Source organism: Zonotrichia albicollis, chromosome 2 (genome assembly GCF_047830755.1).
Source record: "Zonotrichia albicollis isolate bZonAlb1 chromosome 2, bZonAlb1.hap1, whole genome shotgun sequence".
NCBI lineage: Eukaryota > Metazoa > Chordata > Aves > Passeriformes > Passerellidae > Zonotrichia > Zonotrichia albicollis.
Window position 1 is genome coordinate 40,647,512 of NC_133820.1, and position 20,221 is coordinate 40,667,732.

The 20,221-nt window shown below is 52.4% G+C and overlaps 1 protein-coding gene and 1 long non-coding RNA gene across 4 annotated transcripts; both read left to right on the plus strand.

Moving 5' to 3' along the window:
- Positions 1–2: 2 nt before the first annotated feature.
- Positions 3–1,737, plus strand: LOC141728164 (uncharacterized). Of its 2 annotated transcripts, none has more exons than XR_012578957.1 (2): positions 3–1,541; positions 1,706–1,737. It is a non-coding gene; the product is annotated as an uncharacterized LOC141728164 (long non-coding RNA). The 2 variants fall into 2 exon arrangements; XR_012578956.1 differs by having other exon boundaries at positions 3–165.
- A 5,441-nt stretch (positions 1,738–7,178) lies between these two features.
- On the plus strand, positions 7,179–10,531 carry PTMS (parathymosin). Of its 2 annotated transcripts, none has more exons than XM_074534856.1 (5): positions 7,179–7,847; positions 8,635–8,703; positions 9,410–9,491; positions 9,647–9,705; positions 10,340–10,531. In XM_074534856.1, exons 1-5 carry the CDS (start codon positions 7,800–7,802, stop codon positions 10,388–10,390), a joined length of 309 nt encoding a protein of 102 aa, XP_074390957.1. In that variant the 5' UTR covers positions 7,179–7,799; the 3' UTR covers positions 10,391–10,531. The 2 variants fall into 2 exon arrangements, with proteins under 2 accessions (XP_074390957.1, XP_074390956.1); XM_074534855.1 differs by having other exon boundaries at positions 7,198–7,847; positions 9,641–9,705.
- The last annotated feature ends 9,690 nt before the right edge of the window (positions 10,532–20,221 follow it).

Genomic DNA, 20,221 nt, shown 5'->3' on the forward strand with positions numbered 1-20,221 from the left:
GCGCCCCCCGCGGGCAGCGCCCCCGGGCCGCAGCTCTCGCCGGGCAGCCCGGGAATGGGAACGGGAACGGGAACGGCAATGGCAATGGCAATGGGAGGATGGTAACAGAGGCACCGGGCAGGCCCCATCGCTCCGCACAGCTTCCCCAGCAGGGGTAGCGCGGGGGTAGGCAATGATCCCTTCTCTCTGCGGACCAGTGATAGGACCCGTGGGAATGGCCTGAAGCTGTGTAAGGGGAGGTCTAGGCTGGATATCTGGCAAAGGTTTTTCACCCAGGGGGTGTTTGGGCACCGGAACGGGCTGCCCAGGAAAGTAGCCACAGCACCAAGGCTGACAGAGTTCAAGATGTGCTTGGACAACACCCTCAGGCACCTGGTGTGACCCTTGGTAATGGCCCTATGCAGGGCCAGGAGCTGGACTCCAGGATCCTGATGGGTCTCTTCCAACTCAGAATATTCTGTGATTCTGTAGTAACCCCTGTGGCTCGTGGCCAGCTGGTTCCCAGCCAGAGTCCACAGCGTTGCCTGGCTGCTGCAGAGGCAGCGCTTATCATCCCAGGCTTCCTGCACGGCGTGGGCATGTAGGAGGCACCCAGAGAGCTGCTGGGCCGCGCTGAGCACATGGACAGCGAGTGCGCGCACTGCTCTGCTGGCCGAAGCAGGCAGGATACTTTGTGAGCCAGCTGTGGGTCTTCACTGATCCTGAACAGCCACTGGGAATCACAGGCAAAGAGTAGGTACTTGTGTGCACCCACAGGAGTGGTGGGGAATCTCCAGAAAGCAGGGGGATGACACCTGTGTCACCATTTCTGGGGAATGCTGGCTGCCTTCAGCCCCACTGGATTACAGGGAAGGGAGCAGTGACTCATCCCAGCTCCAGCCCAGGGCACGCTTCCTCAGTGCTGCCTCTGTTGACTCTTGCATCCGGCCCACCGCGTGCAGGAGCCAGGATGGACCCGTGCCAGAGGACTGGAAATAGCAGGTTGCAAGACTTGGTTGAGAAATTGAGCTCTTGAGTTGTGGCGGGAGCCGTGTCCTTGGATTTTTGAGCCTGACAGAGGAAAATGACCCAGTGGCATGGTTCATGTGTGGAATGCATAGAGGACCTGGCAACACTTCTTGCTCCAGCAGGTCTCAGAACTGCTTGGTATTGAGAAAGAAACCTCTCACACGAGGGCCCCTGCCTGTGTGCGTGCAGAAGGCTCTTCAGAAGTCCCTTCTGTGCACAGAAATTGCATTCTGCAGAGGCTGAAACTAAAACATCCACAATAGGGGAACTGCCGGCAGCACAATGGTGCAGGATCACGAAGTGGACACAAGTCCTGTGGGCAGAGCATGGGTTAAGCAGGGCCAAACCTCTCGGAGGGAGGCTGTTCACAAGTGAGCTGGTGAAACAGCTCCTGTCACCAGCTCAGAGCTCATCCGTGAGTGCTGAAGTTCACACAAAGCCCTTGTTGGCGCTGCCTCAGTCTCTCTGATGCTGCTTCTGCAAACCTGAATCATCCTTCAGAGACCTCCAGTCTGGAAAGCCTTTCCTGTCTGGTGTGTTTTCCTTTTGCTCTGAGGCGCTCTTGGTGTTTGATTGGAGTGTGGAGCTGACCTCAAGTGTCAGGATGCAAAGGGAGGTAAAGATCTTCTAGGGCAGAAATGTAAACATCTCTTTCAGTTTTCTTCTTTTTTTCTTTTTTCTTTCTTCTTTTCCGCAGATCTGGGATAAAATAAATTGCTGTCCCCTGGATACCAGTGATCCTCCCACTCCTGCAATGTCCCAGAGACAGCAGGGCTCTCTCAATTTTTCCAAATTATAAGTCAGGCATTGCTGCCTTCAAACACAGAGGGGAAAGGAACAGAAAAGAGTCTGGAACAAGCACTGCTCTGCAGATCCCTTTTCTGTCCCTAATGCTGCTCCTCTGCAAGAGCAACCCCAGGGCCGGGTTTGTGGGAGTGGGGGCTGAGGCTGTGCCTGTCCCTGGGTATTTCTGAAGCCTTACAGCACTCCGTACCCCTGATGGACACCTTACCAAAGGCTGCATTGCCGGGGCCATTGCCAGTTCAGCAAACCTCGAGGGAGCCTTGCTGCAGAGCGTCACGCTGGTGAAACCCTGGAAGGAGGAATTAGAACGGCAACCTTTTCGTGGAATGTGACAAGGTCTGACGGATGCAGGATCTGTGGCTGCAGTGTTCCTAGGAGAGGTTTCTGCCAGTACTCCCCGCGTTATGCCCGATGTGCTCCAAGGGGATGGCCATTGGGATGTGAAAGAGAAGCAAGGCTCCCATCTTGCTCCCCTCGCACTCTGCATTCAGGCCGCTTCTCTTTCCACCGTGAATCAAACCCATTATGTCTCTCCGTTTCCCTTCTCTCTCTTTTCTCCCTCGGAGCTGGCCAGGTTGTGCTGGGGGCGGGGAAGGGCAGGGGGCGAGCGAAGGGCAGAGCGGCAGCGATGAACGGCGCCCCGGCCCCGGCCCCGGCCAGGCCCGGCCCGGCCCGGCCCCGCCCGCGGCCCCCCCGGCGGCACGGCCGGGCCGCAGGCTGAGACGCCAGCCTTGTACCTGCTGCCGGCACATTGGGCCGGTAGGCAGAAACAGCAGCGGGGCCCCGCGGCCGCCTGCAGACAAAGAAACCCTCGTTAGCAGGAGCCGGAGCTGCCCACAGCCATCTCCCCATTGGCTCCCCGCGCTGTGCCTCTTACGCAATCCTCACCCAACAACTAGCTCTGACCTCAGCGAAGGGCACCCTCACTGAAGGACAGCTCTGATTTCATCCTCAAACGTGAAAATTCGTGTTTGGGATGCTGCAGCCAGCTTGTGGTGGCTGCAGCTTGCGTTGTGTGGCAGCGATTACTTTCAGAATATTTTGCTCGTGTTGAGAGTGTGTCTGTCACACTGTGAGCGAGAACCGCGACCTCCATCTGTGCCGCGTTAGCAAAGAGAGGCTCACAAAAAATCACGATTGAAAACATCCCTCCTCTTTCCAGTCTTCTGACAGGCTGTGTCACCCCTCGTCATTCCCTTCTCCTCCTCTTGCTCCTTCTCCTTGTGCTACCTACCCTGCTTCCCAGCCCTCCTGCAGGGCTTATTTAAATATGCTGCCTCTCGGGAAGCCATTTCCCAATGCAAAGTTGGCCGGTGCGTTGAATTCTTGGGTATTTCGGTATAGGGCATCGTGAAAGAAGAACAAAGCGGATTATCTGCCGGGATTTTTAATGGACACAGTACAGCAAGATGAACGGCGTGGGTTAAATACATAAATGCATTTAAACACATTCCCTCTGCACATTGAGATTTTGCTACTTTTGCTGTGAGTGAAAGGACAGATATTTTGTATTTATGTAAATCTAAGAAAATTTAATGCAAATTCACATCCTCCCGCTCTTTTGTTATTCAGCAAACAGTTTGGAAGTGGTTTGGAACCACTTAGGAGTTATCTCAGTAAATATAATTCTTAAAATACCCAGTTATTGTGTTTTGCTTTTGCTCAGAAAATGGCTTGCAGTTAGTTTGTTCAGCCTTCAAAATAAACACTAAAGTCCCCTGTGCCCCCCATCAGAACACAGTGACATGACTAGCAAGGTAATAGACCAAAATGCATAAATAATTGCTTCTAGGTGCATTCACCCTGCATTTGCTGGGAGCAGAAGAATAGATGACATGCATGAAAGCCCAAACACATCTCAGCCACGTGCTCACGTATGATGGCACACGCCGGCGAGCTCAGCGCACGCCTCAGCAGAAAAGTACCATGCTTTCCACACTCACAGCAGTCAGAGAGTGTAACAGAGGGAAAATATCCCCTCCGTACCCAAACAGGTATGTACTGCACCTAAACACACGCACACACCCACATAAACACCAAGCACGAACAGGGTGCAGCACCAAAATTGGGACACTGGATGGAGAAAATGACATTCCCATTCCCATTCCCATTGTTGTCTGGGCTGCAGGCAGACACGGACAGTGTCTGTTCCACACAATGATCCGTCATGTAACTTCTGCACCTCCCTCATTTTGTCTGAGGATGCAAGTCCCCGAAAAGGATGGGATATATTCTGCTGAGCTGGCAAAGCAACTGCAGACAAAGCCCAGAGAACACACAGAGAGAGCAGGGACGGGCATCTGCAGAGCGCACAATGAGTGCACTTGCGTTTGCAACAAAGGAGAGAGCACAGATGGGAGAGAGGAGCAGAGGAAAGCTGCAGATCGATCTGGCAGGCGAAATGCAGAGTGGCACGGATCAGGTGGAGGAGCAGGAGTCACAGGGAAGAGCTAGGTGAGACAGTCAGTGGATACCCTCAGGGCTTGAGGAAAGCAGCTGCACACTAGAAGCCCAGGGAGTCTCACCACCGGGATCCAAAGGGCAGGAAGTGTCAGAATGCAGAAACAGGCAAGAATTTCACAAAGAAGAATTTCACGTTGGATTTAAGGGGGAAAGCATAGTTGATACAACCATGCAGGGCAAAATGGGACATGTGGAAAACAAAGGAGGGGATGTGAGATGAATTTTGTATGTAAGATACAGGATGTTACAAAGAGAAGCCAGGGAGAGGGCCATGGGAAAAGTGCTGCCAAGAACACAGGTAGGAGACAAATGCCAAGAAGCAATGGAGGGAAAAATTGCAAAGGGGACAGGGTGGGGAGCATGGAAGGGACAACGTGAGGTTGCAGGCTGCAGGTGCTGGGGAGGAAAGGAGAGCTCGCTGCTGCCATGCCAGCTTGCAGTGCTGACCCCACAGCTCCATCCCACAGGTTGCTGGAAACAAGCTCCCCTTTGCACAAACAGGTGTTTGTCTGTTTGCATCCGTGGGTGCGCAGTCTGTGTCAACATGGAGCTTGGGGCACACAGGAACGTCTCTGAACATAATCCTTTGCTTTCTCCCCTCTAGGATGTTGTGTCACGGCCTGTTTGTGCATTAATGTGAAGATGTCTTTGCCAAGGGATATGTGTCAATGTAATTTTGTGTTTTCAGTGGTTGAGTGTGTAAAGGAAAAGGATCCTGGAAAAAAAATCCTGGATCGATGAGGAGAACAGCAGAGCAATGAGCCACGCACCTTGTGACAAACAGAGACAGAGAGGAACAACATCTGGCCACTATATGGATTATTTTGGGTCCTATTTTTAGATGTATATCTAGAAATTAAGATTTTCTTCATGCAAAAGAGAAGGATGAAAGAGGGGTACTTGAGCCAAGCCAGGGCTGGAATGCTGAGAGCAGCTAGACCTGAGAAATTGGCCAGATGGGTTTTGTGAAACAGTAGGGGAAAGAAAAATTAGCGCATGCATTTTCATAATTTGGTTTATTTTGGTACTAGTCTAGATGTGTGTGTCTGGAGTTACAGGGCTGTTTTTGGGGCAGGCACTCCGCACTGTGTGTAGCTGGGAAGAATGTCAATTAGTCAGATCATGAGAGAAGCAGCTGTAGCTGTGGAGGAGACAAGATGGCAAGGTGGGGACCTTCTACCTCCCTGTCACACAGATCACAATTTATCCAATCCCTTTCATACCTTCCTTCAGGAGATACGTACTCAATGCCCTATGTTCCACGAATACCAATGGCTTTTGCTGTTAAATGCTCAAACTGAGACACATTTGATTAAACTCAAGAGCACCAGTTCTAAATCCTGACTTTGCACAGAGGCTGAGTTTGTGTCTGGAGGATAAGAAGGGCTTGTGCACCTCAATACGTTTTCCAACTAGATGGGTTAATAACCTTGCCTTGCACCTGCGAGAATCACTGCGTACACGTGTATGTGAAAAATGCATATTGTATGACTGGCTTTTCGCAAATATTAAATATGTGTTGTGTTAGAAAGTAATGTCGTATTAATTCTCTTAAGTAGTGTGTTAAATATAGTTTTAGGCCATAAAAAATGTTAAAATAGAAACTGTGCTATGTAAGATACTTTTTTTTGTAAAGAAAGGACTTGCAGCGAGATAGCAGCCACAGGACACCTAAAGCTTTCAGAGAAAAATAATTTATTGCCCTCTTATCAGAAGACATGAACTTCTTCCCGCCTCAAAGGCGCTGTTAGGATTGGGGGGAAGTTGACGATGACCAGACAGAATCCTGTGTTTGAAGGGAATTTATGCATCATGTATGAAGTGTATGAATATGCAACAGGCTGTTGTTTTTAAGGGTTAATCCTCTGTTAACGGGTGTCCTTTTTCGGGCGCGCGCTGCGCAGAAAATGGTACCTGGACATCTGTAACTCTTTGTCTCTGTTGTCTCATATTGCCCTAATTAAAATAGTCCAAATTATTGTTACTCTAATTGTATTAGTATTTTTATAACCATTTTATTACTATTAAACTTTTAAAATTTTAAAAACAAGTGATTGGCATTTTTCACATGTACACCTGTACGCGCTCAGTTCTATATGTAGGTAGGCCTGCAAATTTGTGCAGATTTGTTTTCTTTTATTGTTTTGTATGAGCCTGTGACTAAGAGCGGGGCAATATAAACCCTCTGGGAAAGGTGAAGGGAATTCAGTCATCCCAGTCTGCTCAAGCTGGTAACCAAAGGGCTGAGGAGCGGCTACAGGAACATCTGTTTCATTAGCAACAAATCCCTGCAGTTACAAGTCACAAGCGGTTCTGCAGGAAGGGCCTTTGGCTAAAGGGAGACCCGGAGTTGGGCAATGATCCTTTCCAGGCAGAGAGAGGCACCGGCAGAATGTCTGCCGGACTCCGGGCCCGAGGCGGGCAGGCGGCAGGGTCAGTGTAGCCCGCCGTGCAATGCCCGGTCGGTGTCAGCCGAGCCGAGGCGAGGCGAGCCGAGCCGGGCCGGGCCGCACAATTCCCGCGCCCTCGCGCGCCTTCCCGCCGCCCCACGTGCCAGCGGCCCCTCCCGCCTCGCACTGCGCCAAAGGGCCCCGCGCCCCCGCCCCGCCGGAGCGCTGCCCGCCGCCAGCCAATGAGAAACCTGTTGCCAGGCAGACAGCTCATTTGAATGGCCCAATCAGGCGTCCCTGCCCCAGCCCCTCCTTATATGGGGACCGGGGGATGCGATCGCTAATCCGCCCCCCCGCCGCCGGCCGCTGCCCCGCCCACTCCCTCCGCGAAGCACCGCCCACCCCCTGTCCAAGGCCCCGCCCACTCCCTCGCCGCGCGCAGAGCGCGGGAAAAGCGCCCGGCGCTGGGCGGGCAGGCGGGGGGAGAAGGGGAGGGGCGGGGGGAGCCCCGCCGCCGGGAGCGCTTCCAGCGGAGGAAGGGCGGGCAGCTGGAGTGGAAAATTCCAGGCAGGAGGCCGCGTGTCGCCAGCGCTGCCCTCCCACACGGCCCCGCAGCGCCGCTTCTCGCCTCCCCCGGATTCCTCCTGGAGAGCCAGGCAGCCTGTACGGGCGGCTCCCCGGGCGTGCTGCGGGCAGAGGGCTCGGCTCCCCTCCCCTCCCGGGACGCTTCCCGTCGGAGCCGTAGCACCTCGGCGCGGAGCGGGGCTTTCGGCTGGCCTCGACGGGGCCGTGCGGCGCCTTGCGGGGATCCGCGGTCCGCCCCCGCTGCCGGGCGGCCGCGGCTGAGCGCACATTGTTCTAGCGGCCCGTCCCTCTCCCCTCCCTCCTCCGCCTCCCGTCCCTCTCTCCTCCCTCCCCAGGTCCCTCCTTCCCTCGTCACCGGCGCTGTATAAATCCCCTGCCCCGGCGGATCCCCCCACCGCGGGAGACCCTGGTACTTTGGCCCCCGGGGCGGGATCCTGCCGCCACCCGCCGATCGCTGGGACTTTGCGCTCCCGCCGCTGACCCCTTCTCGCTCTCGCCCTCCCTCCCTCGCACGCTTCCCACCGGCCTCTTCGCAACCGGGGGGCCAGGATGTCGGAAAAACGCGTTGAGGAGGCACCGGCGGAGCTGAGCGCTAAGGTGAGACACCTCCCTCCCCTCCCGCTCCCCTCTGCCCACCCTCGCAACCGGCGGCGCTCCCGGCGGGAGGGGAGGGGAGGGAGCGGGCTCGGCGGGGGAAGGGGGCGGGGGGGGGGCGAGGGCTCCGTGAGGTGCCCGGGCGGCGGGGGGCGCGCGCGGCCCCTTCGCGCGCCGCCCGGCCAATGGGGGGGCGGGGGCGGGGCGGGGGGGGCCCGAGGGCCCTCGCGCCCCCCGCCCCGCCCCCGCCCCCCCATTGGCCGGGCGGTGCGAGCGCGCGCTGGGTTCGGCTCCGCTCGTCTCCGCTCGGAGCGGGGTCGGCGGGAGGGAGGGGGCGGGAAGCGGTGTCACGGCGGAGCAAGGCGAAAGTTGTGTGGACACAAAGCAAAGCGCGGGCCCTCGGGTGGCGGGGGAAGGAGGAGGGAGGGGTGGAATGGAGAGAGAGAGAGGTCCGGAAACGCCTCGATCCTACGGGCAAGGTTACTTTGTGTTTTTTTTTTGTTTTTTTTTTTTTTTGGTAATAAATCGTTAAAACTCTTCTGTGCCGCTTCTGGTTTCCACACGCGTGTGCGGGCTAAAAGTAGCTGTGACGCGCGTTCGCTGCGCTGTTTTCCTTTGTCAGGCGGGCGGATTTAACGCCTAATATGTCTCCTCCTCGCCCGCTATGCCGCCTCTCCTCCCAGCCTTCTTTGTCTAGGCATCCCTGTCCTTTATTCTTTTATTGCCGCTGACCGCCGGAATGTTGTTGGTTTTCCTCCCCCCTTCCCCCCGCACCTCGTTTCATATCTAGGAAAGGAAAGAAAAGAAGGAAAAACTCGAAGAGAAAGCAGTCCACAAAGAAAAGAAGGAGGTAGTAGAGGTGAGGCTCTTCTGAGGGACGGATTTGGTGACGTCGGGGAGGTTTTTGTGCTTTGTGCTCGCCGTGGGCAGCAAATAGGAAGGGAATGTGGGAGATGAAGAAAGAGGGCAGGCCAAGGGAGATCCACATAGAGGTAAAGGGAGAGTAGTGAGCTCCTGGATAATTGTGAAGAATAAGCCTTGAAGGACTTGGTGTAGTCAGCACAGCCCATCGGAGAGAAAAAAGGTCAGAGAAGGGAACGGAGCTGAGAACAAGTGGGAGAATGTGGCACGGGAGATGCGCACCCCGGGATACCCCAGTGGGCGCAGGACCACAGGGAGCGTGTGTTGGAGAAGGTGGGGGAGGAGCCGTGAGGAAAGGCACAGATTGATGGAGGTCGGCAGGGATCTGGGAGCAGATGTACCGTGAGCCTCGGCTAAGTCATTAGCCTGTAATCAGAGAGATGCTGCGCTTGTTGGGAGGGATGGCAGCAGCTCATCGAGATGTAAGGCAAGGAGCTTCGTGTTGTTGGGCATGGACTGGAAGGAGGGCTGGTTGGGAGGAGTGTACGGCAGGGCTGGTGGGAATAATGGTGTCGGAGCAACAATGCACTCAAATGCATACCTGGAGTGGCTGGAGCTCTGGAATTTGTTGTGCTTGTAGCAAAGAGCACGTGCAAATGTCATCCTGGCACCAATTTCTGCTCTGACCGGTTTGTTTCATTCAGGATGAGGAGAACGGAGCTGACGAGGATGATGAAGAGAATCCCGATGATGTGGATGAAGAAGAAGGTGGTGATGAGGAGGAAGGTAGGGAAAATTAAAGGAATAGGAGGCCATGGAGGAATAAAGGATTGTGGAGGGAAATTCTCTCTCTGATCCCTCTTGACTGTGAGATTACATTTCCTTAAATGCTGCTTCAGTTTAACCTGTGATTTTCCTTTCTTGCTTGTGCTTAGAAGCAGATGAGAATGGGCAGGAGCAGGATGGCCACGCAGAGAAGCGATCTGCAGAGGAGGAGAAGGTGAGCAGTAGTGTGAGAATAATGGAGGGGAGAGGGAATGGGGCTGCTTGCTGCTTGTTGATCAAATCCATGTGGATGCTGCTGCTGAGAATCTCAAATAGGCCTCGGGCCTCACTGCTTTAGGAGCAGATGGGTAAACAAATCTGATCTGGGAAGGGGATTGTAAATCACTGGGTGTTCCTTGTAGGATCCAGGTCCTTCCACCAGCACCAGTGGTGCTGAGAAAGTGAGAGAGTCGAGGTGCTGGAGGTTGTGCCTGGCAGTGACCTCTGGACTACCTGTGTCTTCTGGGCTTCAGGCCAGGAGGTGGACGTGTAAGGGTGCAGTGACTGAAGGGTCTGATTTTCCACATAAGGGCAGACCCTGAGGTCTGTCTGGAGTGGTGTGAGCCTCGGCTTCTTACACCTCCTGGAAGTAACAGCATGGGCGTGCTGTCCCTCTGGATGGAACTGTCCATATCTTAACCAGCTGTGTCAGGCGCTCAGGGTGCTTTAGAGGGGAGTGGATTTGGGGTGGGCCTAACAGAGATTTCCATATGGAGGAAGGAGCAGCAGTTAACAATTCTGTGGAGAAATAATGTACCTTGGGGTGGTGACTGATGGTAACTCCTTCTTCCTCTCTGTGGCTGATGCAGGATGAAGTGGATCCAAAGAGACAGAAGACAGAAAATGGCTCTAAAGCTTGAGTCCTCCCCTCCCATCTCCCCTGTTCCGTCCATCTCTCCTCCTCCATTCCAGCCTGTGCTTGCACTGCCCGTTAGCCTCTGGCTTCACACAATCTCAGATGAGGAAAGATTAGAAACGCTCTCAGACGGGGAAGACAGCAGTTCCCTTCTCACCCAAAGACCTGGCCTGTCCATGACATCATTCCCCAGCTGAATTATCTCTGTCCCTGCATCCCTTCACTGCACCCCACTTCCCAGTGCTCCTCTTCCCTCAAGAATCTCATGGTTTCCTGGGCACACAACCTCGCCAGGCGCTTCACGTGGCAAAGCCCCTCCTGTCCCCTTGTCACCTGCCCGCCTGTTTTTGTCACTGGTGTGAGATTCTTGAGCGCTCCCGCCCCCTGGCCCTGCTGCCCAAGCTCCTCCCTGAGCCAGGAGGTGCGGACACAGATCTCTCTCATGGTGCGTTCCCCGGCCCCAGGCCTCTTCTCATCCTGCAGCTTTCCCGCTGAACCCTGAGAGACAAAGAATATTACAAGCAAATAATGGTTCTATTAAGCGACACACGGAGACAGGATTTATTTTAAGCTTTTTTTTTTTTCCAAGTTTACATGACAGCAAGCTGGCCCTCGTGAATTTTTCGGAAGATAAGCGTTGCTTTTATATATGAATTTCATCTGAGCTGTGTATTTTTTTAATTTGGAGGCTTTTTTAAAACAAATCAAGAGAGACACAATTGGGGACCAAACTTTGATTTCCATTTTTTCCCTTTCAGATTTTTCTTGTGACCATTTTTTGTAAATTAACGGCAATATAGCCACAGCGTTTTCTATGGCACAGACATCACGAGGATGATAGATATAAATATATATATTGTTTTCAACAAGCACTGTAAATAAAAGCGTTTAAAAATGTTTCAAACCGCTGGTTGTGCGTGGCACTGCGTTCTCATCCTGCGGGGCTCGGTGGGAGTTGTGGGCAGAGGGGGTGGCCAGCCCGGCAGCGGGTGTGGAGGGGAGATGGAGGTGATCAAGGGGCCTGTGTTGGGTGTTTGGGGGATCCTGCGAGGGCACGGCACAAACGCAGGATGAAGCTCCAGGGCTGTCCTGAGTCTCTGGAAGCGCTGCTGGGCAGCAGGGTTTGGGAAGGGAAGGGAAGCGAGCTGTGGCTGCTGTGGCCCTGCCGCCTCCCGGCGTGACTCACCCGGCTCCGGCAGCGGCGAGGGGAGCGCTCCGAGCGGCGGCAGCTCCGCTTTTGTCCCGTCTTTGGCTGCCTTGGGGAGAGCTGTCAAGCGTTTGTCTTTTTATCGGAGCAGACCTCTAAAGCTGCCGCTCGTGTTTCTCCTCTTTGAACCCGCGCTTTGGCAGCCGCGCAAGGAGCCACCGGGAGCTGTAAATAATCCCAACTTTTGTGTCGGCGTCAGCGGCTTTGTGCTGCTCCGGCTGCGGATCGGCCTCTGGGAGCGACAGCGCTCGCTCGTCTCCAGAGGGGCAGAGCATCCGCCGGCGTTCTCTCCCGGAGCGGGGCTGGGCACAGGGACAGGGCTGCTGCCAAGCCCCGCTGCCCGTGGGGTCACCCTGCATCCCGCAGCCCGTTCCCGGTGGAGCCGCAGCCAGCGGGGGCTCCTTGTCCCGGGAGCCGCGGTGCGAGAGCAGCTCCTGCTGCCTGCCAGGGACCCGCTCCGCCCCTGCCTGCTCCCGCCGGGATCCATGGGATCCATGGGCTGCTCCCCTCCAAGAGTGACCCGCACCGCCCTTGGCTGCTCCCGCCGGGATCCATGGGATCCATGGGCTGCTCCCCTCCAAGAGTGACCCGCACCGCCCCTGGCTGCTCCCGCCGGGATCCATGAGCTGCTCCAGCCCGGGAGTGACCCGCGCCGCCTGGGATCCATGGGCTGCTCCAGCCCGCGCGTACCTCGGAGCCGCGCAGGTGCCGCGGCGTTCCACCATTAAAAAAAAAAAAAAAAAAAATTACAGATTCTAGTCTCTGCTCCAGATTTGGGCAAGTCCTCAGGACTTCCCCAAACTTTCTGCTTGGCAGCCAGCTTTTACTGCTCGGCGCTGAAGCCGAATTATCAGCGGGTGATAGCATCTCTGCACAGGCAGATGAGGGTTTTCAAACTTCCTCCCCACCACCCGTGCAGCGCCTGGCTGGGGGTAGTGAAAAATGTGCTTGCTAATGAGAAGTTATGGAGGCATAATTCCATCTCTGCTTCCTATGTGGATGCAGCAGCAGTACCACTGGCTCTATCCAGGCAGCCATCCAGAAGGAAGTGGGGCAGCAGCTGATTGTTAGGCCAGCACTAGCAATGCGAGCCTTCCTTTCCTCTGAGGGAAATACTGCAGGACAGGGGGAAGTGACAAAGGGCTTCCAGACAGCTTCTCCATGTCTCTATAGGCCCCTTGGCTCCCCAGTTTCTACTATTTCTTGCACCTAACGCATTTTTATTGAACACCTTTGTCATTGTCTGTCCATAGTTAGAAGATACAGCTAGAGATACAGAAATAAAAAAAAATAATCTGCTTTGGGGTTTTATTTCATGTTGGTGACCTGCAGGGCATCATCTCTGACTTGAGGCGAGGGCTACAGATAACACAATAGAAAATCACACAGTTTCTTCCCCTCCTGTAGATCTGCGAAGGTCCACACTGAATCCAATGGTATTTTGGCTGACAGAGTGAGCCCAGCAAGCAGTGGCACAGGTTTCCAGAAGCAGTTGAGGATGCAGGGCTTTGCACTGTGCCTCATTTCCAGCCTGCCTGTGTGCTTGGTTTGTGTCCGAGCCTGCAGGTTTATCCATCTTTCAGCCTGATTCTTCTCCCACAATGAGATCAGTCGTGTGGTGCTGGTGTCAGCAGGGTAAGAACAAAGCCTGTGTTCACCAGTGATTCCCCAGAAATGATGAAGCCTTTTCGGGGCCTTATTCGCCTTCCTCGTCCCTGTGCTAATTCTCCGCTCGTTTCATTTAATTCCTGTGGCCATCTGTTAACCTCATCAGCTGGGGCAGAACTCCCTCAGCTGTCCCCTCCTTGCTTCCCATGGAGCCTGCTGCGAGCTCCTGCCAGCCAACAGCACTGGAGATTTCCTTCTTCCTCCTCCTCCTCCTCCTCCTCCTCCAGGTCTGCTTGCTTTGAGGGAATTGTGGAGGAGTCGCAGTCGTGCTCTTGCAGGCTCTGCTAAACTTCCCTCTAGAGTGACAATTTCTGCTTCTGATGGCCCCTTGGTGTGGTCTGGAAAAGCAAACGCTGGCACCATGCAGAGAGCAGGTAGAGCCACCTGTGAGGAGGTCTTAGCCAGGTCCCTGTCCCTGGATGAGCGAGTGACCCCTTGCTTCCTGGCAGGGATCACTGGACAGGTGGGACCTGGGCCCACCAGAGTGATGAGCGAACCTCCTGAGGGCGGCTGTGGTTGGGAAAGGGGTGCCAAACCTTTGGGGACAGCTCTGGCTGCTGCAGGTGACCAACAACACTGCCTTGTTGGCTGAATAAAACCAGATGTAGCTCTGGGATCAGCTCTGATGTGACCAAGAGAGCTGGGGATCTTGAGATGTCCTTTTCCACCTACCAATTTCTGTGATACGTGAAGAAATAGAGGCCTGCCATTGAAAATGTGAGCTGAGTCTGAAGATATTCTGAAGTGCTGAGCCCAGAGATGAATGCTCTTTGTATCTTACAGCTATCACCTTCTCATTTCCCCTTAGGCAAATGATCCCCTCTGCCCAGTTTCTGTGTCTTTCACACCAGTTTTAACTCAACAGATGATACAAGACTGGAATAAATAATCAAAACCATCACACGGGCAGAGCTGTGAACCCTCCTTCAGACCTGGAAAAAGTGAGCCCTCCAGCACTGCTGGTCTGGGAGGAAAACCCTTCTTGCTTCAGGAAAGTCCATCATCACCTTGTTGCACTAGCTTTAAAAATCCAGTGAAGACCAATTATTCCTCCTTTCCCCCTGGGATCAGGGGCTCTTTAGTCCCTCTGGTTAGGGGACACATTGCTCTGCCAGGTCCCAAATGCCATATGGGAAGCTGAAAGCACTCTCCTTCCCAGATCCTTGGGAAGCCCGTGTACTTTTCCCTCCCACCTCTCTCCCTTATTTCAGACACAGAGTCAAAGACAGCCGTGCTCGTGGCTGCTCCAGTCTGCTGTCTCAGGGAAGGAGTCTGTGCTTGCATGTGTGGGCTCAGGCTCAGGACAGATTGCAGATGTCTCCTCAGTGGGTGAATTTGGGGTTTCCTTCTGTGCTGAGCTGACCCCAGCTGGACCCCAGAAATTCATCAAAGCTGCTCTAATACTCCCCTCCTCAACAGGATGGGGGATAGAAGATACAGTAAAGGCTCATGTCAAGGAAGCTTCATGGGTCAAGATAAGGCCAGGGAGAGATCATTCACCAATTACTGTCACAGGCAAACCAGGCCTGACTTGGGGAAAATTTAATTTAATTTATTAATAACCAGATCAGGACAGGATGATGAGAAAATAAAGCCAAATCTTAAAACATCTTCCTCTCACCCCTCCTTTCTTCCTGGGCTCGCTTTCACTCCCAATTTTCTCCATCTCCTCCCCTCCAGCAGTGCAGGGATTTGCAGCCAGTTCATCACACACAATTTCTCACAGAAACCACCCCATGGAGCCCCTCCATGACTAAAACCTTGCCATGCAAACCCAGTACTATTTCCTGGTGAGCTTTTATGGTTTCAGCAAAGCCTGGACAGCCACAGGAGTGAGGACAGACCCAAGGCCTCCAAGTGTTCAAGGATCTCAGCCACACAGCATAGGCCCAGCGTGGTGCCACCAAGCACAGCTTTGCTCTTGAGGAAGGCATTTCTTATCAGACACAGAAGAAGGTTTCTGTTTTCTTCTGTGTCTAATAATTTCTTATTAGACACAGAAGAAGGTGCTTTCCTGTCTCAGAAGAGCACACAGCTCCTGTGTGTGCTCTGGGTGACATCTGACTGGTGCTGCTTGTCACCAGGGGGCTGTGGGAGCTCACATTCTATACACCTCTGGTGCTTTTTGACATGGCATTTATTCCTCCCATTCTCTACCAAGTATCTTAAACTCTGCATCTCAAAGCATCCAGGTCAGCCTCTCCAGTGTCCTCTCTGGGTTCAAGGTGCTTTATTCTCAGTTCAGTCCCTTCAGCCATGCCGTGGTTCATGTCAGCGGGGTGTTTGTTACATGTCCTGCAGTGAAGGATCTTGTCCCTAAGTACAAAATGTTACCAGGGCTCCCTGCATCCAAGACAGAAGATCCTGCAATCAGTAAAAGGTGTAAGATGTAGCAAAAATAGCCAGTTTCCAGAGCCCTGTGATTACCTGTGTCTGCCAATACCTCACTGGCAGCTCAGGTGGAGTCATGGCTTAGACTTTCCCAGGTCTTACAACAAACAATCCATGCATCGTTTTAGGATGCATTTACTAGGCTGCACAATTTGTAATGCAAACTTTCAAAGCCCCTTGGCTGAAGCATCCTTGGGCAGCACAAAGAGGTCTTTGCTGGACAGCACTTCCCAGCATAAGCCCAGCACGACCCCAGGTAGGCTTGTCCATCAGCACACCAGAAAACTTATATCTGGTTGCTGTTTTCTTTTGGGAAGTTTCTTAGTACTTATAAATATTTTCCTGTGTCAGATCCAGTTTTGAAAAGAGCTGAAGCTGTTGAATATGGCTCCAACAAACCTCCTGAGCTTCCAGGACAGCAGCACGGTAAATATGGATCCAGATTTGAGCTGGGAATTTGATGTTTCTTCACAAGGTAAATTTCACAGAAGATTCAGTGGGGATGTTTGGAAAAGCCAGCCTTGTAATTCAAATGAGTCAGGAGGTTTTGCTCATAACTAAAGAAAATACAGACTGCTTCAGGGTCTGTGAATCCCTTTCCATAGCTGTGGCAATAAGCATTCTGCTATGGCATTGCTGATGGTGTGCCATGCTGACTGTAGTTCCTCACTGGGAGAGGATCCTCTTCTGCCTCAGTTTCTCTGTGCTTTAAAGGGTTTGCAGATCAAACCCTGACTCCAGATCAAATCTCCCATCTGTGGCAGGATCCCTCTAGGTATTCCCAGTATCCCCCAGGGCTGGTTAGGCTTTTCCTTCCAAGCCCACAGATGGGATTCCAGGCTGCAGACAGGAAGGAGGACGGGGTGTCACAGGGCTGGGACAGAGAGGTGACACCTGCGGTGTCCCAGCTGCTGCACAGCAGGACACTTAGTGCTGCACATGTTCTTATCCCTGAGGGCTCCGGAGTGACCCCCAGCAGGACCAAGCCCTCCTGCCTGAACTTGGGGCACAAAGGCTGAGCCCAATCTCTTTTCCCAAGCTGAATGTGAAAAACGCATGTATTTTATGATTGGCTTTTCGCAAATATTAAAATTAATATTATATGTGTTGTGTTAGAAAGTAATGCTGTATTAATTCTCTTAAGTACTGTGTTAAATATAGTTTTAGGTTATAAAAATTGTTAAAATAGAAACTATGCTATGTAAGATCCTTTGTTTAACAGAAAGGACTTGCAGTGAGACAGCAGCCACAGGACACCTAAATCTTTCAGAGAAAAAGAATTTAAGAATTTATTGCCCTCTGATCAGAAGAAACGAACTTCTTCCCACCTTGAAGGTGCTGTTAGGATTCAGAGGAAGAAGTTGACACTGACCAGACAGAACCCTGTGTTTGAATGGAATTTATGCATCATGTATGAAGTGTATGAATATGCAACAGGCTGTTGTTTTTAAGGGTTAATCCTCTGTTTACGAGTGTCCTTTTGGGGGCTTATGCTGCCCCGAAAAAGGTACCTGGACGTCTGTAACTCTTTGTTTTTATTGTCTCATATTGTCCTAATTCAAATTGCCCAAATTGTTATTACTCTAATTGTGTTACTATTCTTTTAAACCACTTTATTACTATTAAACTTTTAAAAATTTTAAAAACAAGTGACTGGGGTTTTTCACACTGAAGCAGAGCAGCACCCGGGAGAGCAGGCAGCGCACCCAAACGTGGCTCAGACCGGGACCTCTCAGCGTGCAGGGCGCACCCCACGTTGCCTTTCTCGCTCCCCTGGGACAGGTTAACCCGGGAGAGGCTCGGCTGGAGCCCTCGCAGCGCTCCAAGGGCCCCCTGGTGGCGCCCGGCTCGGCGTGTCCCTGAGCGCAGCCTGGAGCCGGCTTCACCCCGGCGTCCCTGCGCCCAAAGTGCCGGCACAGGGCGGGCTGCAGCTGGGAATGGCTCTGCTCACCCACCAGGTGAACATGGAGAGCTGAGAGGTGCCTGTGTGGTCACTCAGGTCAGACTGGTGCTGTCCCCAGGATGGTTTGAATGCACACAGGTGTCTCTCTGGCTTCAGGAGACACAGTCCTTTCCTTTGCCTAGACAGCTCAAGACAAGCCCAAGGGGCCTCCACTGGAAAGGCACATATGGATTTTGGACCCTTTCCCAGAAGTGTTCCTTCCCTCATTGGATCCCCTGGGTAGAGCATTGGATTTGACTGTCCCACCCTTAGGAGGTAGGGCCTGGTTTCCTCACTGTCCACAGCTTCAGCTCTACATGGCAGCAGTAGCATTTGAAAAGTTTTCTGTCCTTTCCACCCTCAGCACAGTTTATCATCCACTCAGCTGTGCCCAGTCTATAGGAACATGCCATGGAAGTCATTTTAGTTATCCCCTGTTCTAGTTACACACTCACATTTTTTTTTCCCCTCCTCCTTTTAAACCAAAATTTTACATTAATCTGTCCTAGAACCCCACGAAGGACCATACTATCAGAAATTGTGCCAGGGGCAGTGAGTGTGTAGCCAGGGGCTGTCATTCCCTGTGGCACTGAGACGGGAAGGCAAGCTTGGAAGAGCATCTCTTGGATCTGTTTCCTCATGAGAACAGCTGTAAGGTGGAATCCCACCCTCAAGAACGTGGGAAGGTTTCCAGATCATCTTCTGACCCTTGAATGAGTATGCCACTTCACTTTGAGGACTCCTGGTTTTTCATATTGACCCCAAACATTTGTTTTTCACAGACCAGGAAATGCTGTTGCTCTTGGCTTGGTATAATTTTTTCCCCTTTTGAATAACTACACTTGTGCCAGTATGACTGTAGCCTCCTTTTCCATTATTAAGGCTTCTGAACTTTACCTTGGCTCATGGCTGGAGCGTTTTGCCTGTATTTCCTCCTCTGCACAAGCTGATCTGGTTTTACAGTTCAGACAGGGGCCACACAGAGCCCTTGGGGTTAGCAGCCCTTCAGAGTGACTTTTATTTTGACTTAATAAGCAACACACAGAAGAAAATTATAGCAATTGAAAAAAAAATAAAAGAAAACATAGAAACCCCTGTATCTGCTTCAGGGCTGGAACAAATGAGCCCTCTGAGCACCTGTAGCTAGGGAAAAAACAGGCAGTCCCTGCCAAACTCAGAGGAAAGTCCCCACACCCACATGCCACCACCACCACCTCACTTCATCTGAGTCCAGGAGCTTTTTCCTTGCTTTTCCCAGTGCCTCGTGTGCCTCAGCTCAGCAGCCATGCTCATCCATGGTTTCCCTCCAGTGGAGTTTTCTTGCAGAGCAAGACAAGCTGGCTTTTACTTCTGAGTCTTGAAAAGGGCATGCACCAACTCTCTGGGAGCCCTTCCAGTCAGGGCTGTGAGTAAGGGAAAATCCTGGAGAAATCTGAGCAGATACTGCTTTATTCTTATGGTGGTGATTGCCTGGCTCAGTTTCCTTAATCCTGCAGAGTCCCATATCCTGGGGATGAGCAAGGGATGCCACTGACCATGTTTCATGTTAACATGGTGGCTCACCATCTGCAGGTGGTGAAGAGGCCACGACAAGAGAAGTATGCACCTCCTTTCCAGGCAGATTTTGGGGTTTGATTTAGAGCCTCTGGTCATCTGTGTGATCCTCTGCTGGAGTGGAGAGCCTGCCTCCTGCTCACATCTTCTGCTCATGGGAAAAAATGTGAAAGATGGATTGTGCAAGAGTCAGGGGCATCCTCAGCTGCCACTCACACCAGGTCAGCGTATTTAAAAGCCAGAGAGGAACTGATCCTCCACAAATAACCCCATCTGTGTTTGAACTCATTTGTACTCCTGGCCTCCACATCATCCTCTAACAAGAATTATACAGTCTTTGTGACACATAACATTGATTTTGGTTTGTTTGCAGTAAAGTTGCTGCCTGAGCTCACCACTGTTTTCTTCAGATTAGGTAGAAGAAATCAAACACCTAAAGTTCATTCATTTCAAAGCAAGATCCCCAGGCTCTCAAGTGAGATTTTTTTTGTACCAATCTTCTAAATCCTTTTCCATTTCTCCACATCCTTTTTTGAAATATGGACACATTCCAGTAACTTGTGCTGTAAACAGAGGTAACACAATCTGTTCACTCTTTGAGATCCCATTTTATACAGCATGTTATCATCCATCCATCTCCCTCCCTGGAGTCTTGTCTTCCCGGGATACTGTATTCTCTTCTGGAAATGTGATCCACATGCTTGGTTCCTCAACACAGAGCCTTATGTTTGAATTCCAAGTGTGACTTTACCAGGGCTCTTAGGAGGCAGTGGCTTCCCCTGAACCTTGCCAAGCAGATGCACCCTGCCAGCAGGGACAGTCTCACCCGCAGGGCTCTGAAGCCTCCTTACTATGTCTTGGCAGTATAAGACATCCATGGGATGTTGAACAAATCCTGTGCAGCCTAGCCCTGGAAGCTGACATAGTCTGAATTTCCAGGAGACTTTCATCTCCTCAGCAAAGGGTCTGAAGTATTTACACAGGCCACAAAAGCATTAGCTGTTTTATCTTCTGCTCTCTCACACGCTGTGCAGCTAAAGAGAGTCCTTGGGTCTTTTGTGGCTTTCAGAGGA